Here is an 8,818-nt window from a genome sequence, read left to right on the forward strand (position 1 = left end):
ATTTATTTATATATTTGACAGAGAAAGAGAGAGAGAAAGCACAAGCATGGGCAGCAGTAGGCAGAGGGAGAAACAGGCTCTCCACTGAGCAAGGAGCCCGATGTAGGACTGGATTCCAGAACCCTTGGATCATGACCTGAGCTGTAGGCAGACATTTAATTGACTGAGCCACCCAGGTGCCCCTATCAATCATATTACTAAATACAAACAATGAACCATTGGAAGCAACACTAAAAAACAACAACACATATGATAGTTACATATAAAAAAAGAACTACTTAGGTATAAATCTAAAAAGATGTACGAGATCAATATACTGATAACTACAAAATGACAATGAAAGTACAATTCTTTAACCTCTTTGGTTAGGTTTATTCCTAGGCATCTTATGATTTTTAGTGCAATTGTACGTGGGATCGATTCCTTGGTTTCTTTTTCTGCTGCTTCATTAGGTATTTAGAAATGTAAGAGTCCTGTCATTAATTTTATGTTGTACAACTTTGTTGAATTTGTGTATCAATTCTAGTAATTTTTTGTGGAATCTTTTATAGAACACTTATGAAAGAAATGAAGAGGACATAAAGAAATGGAAAAATAGCCCACACTTACGGATTGGAAGAACAAATATTGTTAAAATCTCTGTCTTACCCAGGGGCGTCTGGGTGGCTCAGTTGGTTAAGCATCTGCCTTCTGCTCAGGTCATGATCCCAGGGTCCTGGGACTGAACCCTTCACTGGGCTCCCTGCTCAGCGAGGGAGTCTGCTTCTCCCTGTCCTCCTCCCCTATTCCTTCTCTTTCTCTCCCTCTCACTCGCTCTCTCTCAAATAAATAAATAAAATCTCAAAAAAAAATCTGTGTTACCCAAAGCAATCTACACATTTGCAATCCCTATCAAAATAAGAACAGCATTTTTCACGGAGCTAGAACAAGCAATCTGAAAATTAATATGGAACCATGAAAGACAAAAGTAGTCAAAGTAATCCAGAAAAAGAAAAGCAAAGTTGGAGGAATCATGATGTTGGACTTCAAGCTTTATTACAAAGATATAGTCATCAAGACATTATCAGATAAATGGCTGGTACCCAAAATCTATAAAGAACTTATCAAATCAACACCCAAAGAACAAACAATCCAGTCAAGAAATGGGCAGAAGACCTGAACAGACATTTCTCCAAAGAAGACATCCAAATGTCCAACAGACACATGAAAAAATGCTCCATATCACTTGGCCTCAAGGAAATATAAATCAAAACCACAATGAGATATCACATCATACCAATCAGAATGACTAAAAATAACAAATTAGGAAATGACAGATGTTGGTGAGGATGCAGAGAAAGGGGAACCCTCCTACACTGTTAGTGGGAATGCAAGCTGGTACAGCCACTCTGGAAAACAGTATGGAGTTTCCTCAAAAAGTTCAAAATGAGGCTACCTATGACCCAGCAAATGCAGTAGTAGAAATTTACCCAAATGATACAAAAATACAGATTGAAAAGGGCACATGCACCCTGATTTTTATAGTAGCATTATCAACAACAGACAAACTATGGAAAGAGCCCACCAACTGATGAATGATATATATACACAATGGGATATTAGCCATCAAAGAGAATGAAATCTTGCCATTTACAACGATGTGGATGGAGCTAGAGAGTATTACGCTAAGTGAAATCAGTCAGAGAAAGACAAATCTATGATTTCACTGGTATATGGAATTTAAGAAACAAAGCAAATGAACATACGGGAAGGAAAAAGAGAGAGGGAAGCAAACCATAAGAGACTCTTAAATATAGAGAATGAACTGAGGGTTGATGGAGGGAGGTGGGTAGGAAGGGATTAAATGGGTGATGAGTATTAAGGAGGGCACTTGTGGCAAGCATTAGGTGTCATATATAAGCGATGAATCAGTAAATTTTATACCTGAAACCAATTTTCCTATATACGTTAACTAACCAGAATTTAAATAAAAACTTGGAGAAAAAAAATGATGATGAAAGAAAAAAATTTTTAAGATTTTATTTATTTATTTGACAGAGAAAGAGAGAGGGATTGAGAGAACAGTGGGAGGAGGGGTGGAGGGAGAAGAAGACTCCCTGCAGAGCAGGGAGCCTAGTACTGGACTTGATCCCAGGACTCTGGGATCATGACCCAAGACGAAGGCAGATGCTTAACCAACTGAGCCACCCATGCACCCAATGAAAGAAAATTCTTTTTTTTTTTCTTTAAGATTTTATTTATTTATTTGGCAGAGAGAGAAATCACAAGTAGACAGAGAGGCAGGCAGAGAGAGGGAGAAGCAGGCTCTCTGCTGAGCAGAGAGCCCGATGCGGGGCTCGATCCCAGGACCCTGAGATCAGGACCTGAGCAGAAGGCAGAGGCTTAATCCACTGAGCCACCCAGGCGCCCCCCCCCCAATGAAAGAAAATTCTTAAAGAAACCTAAATATATTGGGATGCCTTGATGGCTCAGTTGATTAAGCACCTGCTTTGGCCAGGGTCATGATCCCAGAGCTCTGGGATCTAGTTCCGCATCTGGATCCTTGCTCAGTAGAGAGCCTGCTTCTCCCTCTACCTGCTGCTCCCACTGCTTGTTCTCTCTTTTACCTGCTCTCTCTCTAATAAATAAAATCTTAAAAAAAAAACCTAATAAGTGAATAGATATACTGTGTTTGTAGATTGGATATATAATATAGTTAAGATATTTATTCTCCATCAAGATATTTATTCTCCATCAATTGACCTATACATTTAGCACAATTTCAATGAAAATTCTAGCAGGATTTTTGTAGAGCTTAAAAAGTTGATTTTAAATTTTATGTGGAAAGGCAAGGAACTAGAATATATCAAACAATTTCAAAAAGATAAAATCCCTAATTTTAAGACCTGTTATACAGTTATGGTAATGAAGTTAGTGTGATATTAGCAAAGGGACAGACATACGGATCAACAGAATAGAATAGAGAATCCAGAAATTGACCCAAACAAACGTGGGTGATTGATTCTTAATAAAGGTGCAAAGTTAGCTCACTGAGATAAGCATAACCTTTTGACAACTGGCATTGGAAAAATTGGATAGCCATGGACAAAGAATTGAACTTTGGTCTAACTCATACCTTATACAAAAATGAACTCCAAAGGGATCATACATCTAAACATAAAACAAAACAAAACAAAAAACCCTGCAAACTTCTGAAGAAAACAGAAATTCCCTATGACATTGCATTAAGCCAAGAATTCTAAGAAAGAAAATATTGATAAATTGAACTTCACAAAATTAAAGCTTCTGTTCTGTGAAAGACACAGTTAAGAAATGAAAAGGACAAATCACAATCTGAGAGAAAATAACTGCAAATCATATATCCAACATCTAGAATATAAAAAGAATTCTCAAAGCCTGATAACAATAAAAAACAACAACAACAACAACAAACAACCCAATTTAAAAATGGGTAAAAGGTTTGAACAGAGATATCAACAAAAAGGACATATGGATGGCAAACCAAGCACATAAAAATGTTCTACATTATTAGCCATTAGGGCAATCCAAATTAAATCCACAGTAAAGTATTACAACACACCTATTAGAAATTCTAAACTTAAAAAACACCACCAACAGCACCAAAACCAACTATAATATCAAGCACTGTAAAAAAAAAAATGCAGCACTAGAACTTTCATACATGTTAGTGGGAATACAAAATGGTATAGCCACTATGGAAGAGAGTTTTGGAGTTTCTTAGAAAGTTAGATATATGTTTACCATATGATTTAGGAATCTTACTCCTAGGGGCATGTAAAATTAAAACTTATATCCACACAAAAACATAGTGAAATGAAAGTTTACATTCACACTAGAAATCCTGTACATCAATATTTTATTCATAATAGCCCCCAGTTGAAGACAACCCAGATGTTTGTTAATGGGTGAATAAACTATGGTACATCCATTGAATGGAATACTGCTCAATAATAAAAAGGAATGAATTATTGCTATATCAACATGATGAATCTCAAAGCTATGATGCGTGGAAAAAGCCAGTCTCAAATGTTACATACTGTATAATTTTTTTTATATGACATTCTGGAAAAGGCAAAGGCATATCCTAAACGGATATGGAAGAGATCAGTGATTTTTGTTATACATAGCTCTTTGTCCACTGTCTAGAAGTTAAAATTTCTGTAAAGTTATTGCTACTTTTAGTTAAGCAAAAGAGAGTATGTGGGGAAAATTTTTTCTTCCTTTCATATGTAAGATGGCATATTGCTAAGGTTCTTCTCAATATGAAAGGGTAAATTCATTGTCATCACCTTTCTCTTTAATTCAGAAATTGTCTGGAAGATAAGGTTTGTGAAATCAATAGTTACTTATTGAAATATTCTATTCATTTGATACTCGGAAAGAAAGCCTAGATTGTAATAGTGACGCTTTCAAGGATTTTAATAATGATAAAAAATGAAGGTGTCAGATCTTTCTGATTTTTTTAAATAAAATAGAACTAACAAAAATTAGAAACTGAATGTAATATCTTTTGTCAATTTAAGCCTTGTTACTCTAGTGAGGAGGGTATGGGGAGAAAGCGTGGAGGAATTATGAAATCTTGGGTTATGGCTCTTGAACTTAACTGTGCATCACAATCACATGAGAGCTTTCACTGACAGAACGGCGGGCCCCACACCTCCAGCACATTCTCTTTGGATAGACAGAACAGCAACATGAACAATTCTAGTGTAAAACTGCCTTGCTGTTTGAGGCACTGCACCACCATTTTGGGGTATTTCTGCCAACTCAAGGGACTGGCCAAATGATTTAGAAGGGAACAGGAATGGCAAAAAGCAGGGTGCATTGCATGTCTTCAAGGCCATTGCTTAGTTTTCTTTGGGCCCTTGCACTAAACAAATGGATTTCTGTTTAATTTAAACTTTGGTTATTCTCACAGTAGAAGAATCACAAATGACCCAGTCTGTACGTTGCTGTCCAGAGATTTCTCTTTTTGGCATTAAGGAGTGGAGCCACATGATCTCCTTTAATCTTATTATAGATTCAGTGGTGCACCTGAATTTAAGTCACGGTTCTTCTGGAAACACACAACCACCATTACAGGTATTCTTTTTGGCTACATTTCAGTTACATGAGAATCGCTTTAACTATTCTGACTCTGCTGATCTCTTCCCTTTTACTGTATTTAGCATTAACTTTGAATTAGAATGTATGTGGTTGAAAATAGATTTTCAGCCACGGCATAAATTTATAGATGCAGTTTTATAGCAATTCAATTTCCTTTAAAGAAGGGATGACATATTGTCAATATTTAACTCTGTGCTTATCCATTCTGAGTATTTCACTTGCAATTACCAAGTTGCTATACTGGTTGTCATTTCTATTAAGCACATTTTTTGCTCAAATAAAACACATCTGAATAGAGTTTCCTTCTGTCACCTCAAACTTCATTCTCCCTGCAGTCAGGACAACAACAAAAGGACTGATGAAACATAACCACAATTTACAGATATCATGTATTTTATGAGTTGGAAATTTTTAATGTCCTATGAAAAAGATATGGAAATAGAAGGGACTGTAAAAATTATTTGATTTAGCTGTTTTGTTTTACATATTTAAAAAATATTTGGAGCACATGGGTGGCTCTGTCAGTTGAGTGTTCAACTCCTGGTTTTGGCTCAGGTCGTGATCTTAGAGTTGTAGGGTTGAGCCCGACATTGGGCTCCATGCTTGGTGTGGAGTCAGTTAGCAATTCTTTCCCTGTCCTTCTACTCTCTTTCTCCTCCTCCTCCTCCTTCTCCTCCTCCTCCTCCTCCTTCTTCTTCTTTTTGCCCATAATCAAAACTTTATTGAAAAACTGACACCAAAATAGGAGATCACTGTTGTAAACCTTACAAAATTAAACATAATTACATTATCTTGGTAGATTAACTGGAATTACTGAACTGATAAGGCTTTCTGGGATAGAACACAAATTCAAGAGGTTGTGTGTATCATTAGTGTTGCTTTCTTCTAAATGAACACCCCTCTGTGAGTCTGGCCTTTCCTCCTGTTGGCTGGCACAGCATTGTTAAACAGCCTACACAAAGAACCACCATCTGAGCATGGCTGAAAACCATGGTAATCTTGTAGCAACCTGGGCAGTTTACATCCATAAAATAGGAATTTGGGCTTTGAACTAGCCGTTTCTTTTTATGTTTTTTCTTTTCCTCTTCCAAGGACGGGTGCACAGGCATACTCTCTCTTTCAGTAAATAAATAAATAAATAAATAAATAAATAAATAAATAAATCTTTTTTTTAAAAAAGGAAACGAAAAGAAAAAATGTGTGATATTCACAAAGGTTAGGGAACTTGCTTAGGGTCACACAACTAAGCTACTGACTGAATCAGTTCTAGAAATGGGCCTCCTAGTGGTTGGGAAAGTCAATTAAAAGAAATGAACAGATGCACTGTATAGTGGCTGACATAACAAAAAAAAAAAAAAAATGAACTGAATCCTAGCATCTCAAAGGATGTATAAACTATTATAATTCACTTAGATCTGTTTGATGAGGCTTTTAAAAATCTCATAATTCAGATATATTCTGATAAAAAAATAATGCACTACAGGATTTAGGTCCTGATTTCCTTCCAAAGAGTTCATTAAAATATTTGATTTAAACCAAAGAGAAGTGATAATTAATGATGTATTCTCACTGACTTCTGAGGAGCTATAAATAAGTGGTACAGGGAGAAACTTGCAGAAGGAATGAAGAGCTAAAATGAAGCCATAAGAGAAAGAAATGGCCCAATGGCAATGTATCTGGAATAAACTTTTTCTATAATAACTTTCTCAACATTTAACTTTCTCAATTTCTCAACATCAACATTTATTTTTCAGGCTTATATTTTCCTTCACTCTGTATGTTTTTACCATAGCTTAAGACACAGGTAGTTAAATGTTAGTACTGGTGGCAATAATACATTTTTATGGCAAATTAAATTCTACTTGAATATCATTAATAATAATGAATATGATTTCAGGATCATTAAAAAATATTGATTCTTATTGTTTGAGCTGGAGTTTAAAGAATAACTGGCTTTCTAAAACAGAAAGATTTTGGATGAAATTTGGCTTTGAATGACCAGTTTTCATCTTAATATGTTCTATGGTCATGCTACTATATGGCTGAATGAACTCAGGGCAAAAGCAGCCAATCAGTTGTGCCAAATTAATTAAGTTCAACTAATCAATATACCAGTTTATTTAGATAAAACACAATCAAATCAAATGGCTGGAGTATCAAATATGGGTGTTTTATTTACTCAGTGCTTTATGTGTAGGCTTGAACGTAGCACTGAGAGGGGCATTTCCAAAAGAATGCCAGAAACCCATCTCCTCTGCTCTCACTTTGTCTTTTGAAAGCTTTGTTCTCTTGTCTCTGTGCTTTGGAACCATGTGGATGAAAGAAATTCACTTCTTTCCCTTTCTGGGATTAAGGGGAGAATTAGGCTCATTATTCTTAGCTTGCTCCAAAATTGTGAATCAGATAAAACTATGAAAAATATTGATAGCAGCTGTCTGTTCCAGAAAAATAATTACATCAAAGTCTGTGTCTTACCTTCATGTTTGATTCTTAGCATATAAAAATATTATTGATCACAATAAGATCTAACATGTATTTTTTAAAGATTTTATTTATTGAGAGAGAGAGGGAGACAGAGAGAGAGAGCATGAGCAGGAGGAAGGGAAGAGAGAGAGGGTGAGAACCAGACTTCCTGCTGAGTGCAGAACCCAATGTAGGGCTCTATCCCAGGACCCTAAGATCATGACCTGAGCTGAAATCAGACTCTTAACCAACTGAGCAACCCAGGTATGTCTAGATCTAATAAGTATTTTGTGTTCACTATTTATAATTACTAGTTAATGTGTATTAGTTTTTTAATCCTTAACACCATCTAATAAGGTAGTTCCATTTATTATCAATATTGCCATTTTCCAAATGAAAAAATAAAGGAAGAGCAAGGTAAAGCTACTTGTTTAAGATATTCAGCTCATAATTGGTAGAACTGGAACTGAAACCCAGGAATTTAAAACCAAATTCTTAATAATTCCACTCTTCTTGCTCTTAATCGAAGCTCGGGTTAGAAATATTTAAAAAGAAGATAATTTATGTGAATCAAAACAAATTACTCATGGAAAATAAAAACATTTTCAAACAGAAATTTAGCAGATGCACTGAGATATTAGTCCATCTGGTTTTTTGGGGGTAACAATTACTGTTATTATACCTTCTTTAAACAAAAACCTGAGATTTTAGTATCTGAGAAATGCAGGGATATAAAACATTTTATAAGATGATATAACCCATTCTTTGTCTCAAATTCAGGATGACTGGAACCACAATCTTGAAAGTCATTCAAACCGGGTTCTTTTTTCAATAAGATTTACTTGTTACTATTACAAACAGCTTAAAGAATTTTGAGATATAGTTCTTACCTTCATGGAAGTTACTATTAGAAAAACTGGCCATTCACATTGCACATTAGACAACCATATACATAAAGATGGGATATTAGCTTTAGTTAAGTGTCACAGTGAATACTACCCGTGTAATCCCTTTGCTAGATGTATTCCAAGTAGGGGTAGAAAATGGGGATCATTTATGATAAGTTTCATAAAGGAGGTGAGCTTGAGTTAGAACCTGAATGCTGGGTAAGATGAAGACAGTGGTGACGTGGGTTTACTAAGTGCGAAGTAGGATCAGCTTGGTATGTTCAAGTGATTAGTGAGGAGACAGCTGTGGCTGACACAAGGTAGCAGAGAGGACAGTTAGG

The 8,818-nt window shown here is 35.7% G+C and overlaps 1 protein-coding gene across 1 annotated transcript; it reads right to left on the reverse strand.

Moving 5' to 3' along the window:
- Window positions 1-5,889: 5,889 nt before the first annotated feature.
- On the reverse strand, window positions 5,890-6,155 carry LOC308348773 (small ribosomal subunit protein eS27-like; the record flags this gene model as incomplete). Its single annotated transcript, XM_080813110.1, has 1 exon — window positions 5,890-6,155. The coding sequence occupies one exon, from the start codon at window positions 6,153-6,155 to the stop codon at window positions 5,997-5,999; it is 159 nt and encodes a 52-aa protein (XP_080669236.1). The 3' UTR covers window positions 5,890-5,996.
- Between the last annotated feature and the right edge of the window lie 2,663 nt (window positions 6,156-8,818).

The sequence above is a fragment of the Martes martes genome, assembly GCF_963455335.1.
Source record: "Martes martes genome assembly, chromosome: 1".
Lineage (NCBI taxonomy): Eukaryota > Metazoa > Chordata > Mammalia > Carnivora > Mustelidae > Martes > Martes martes.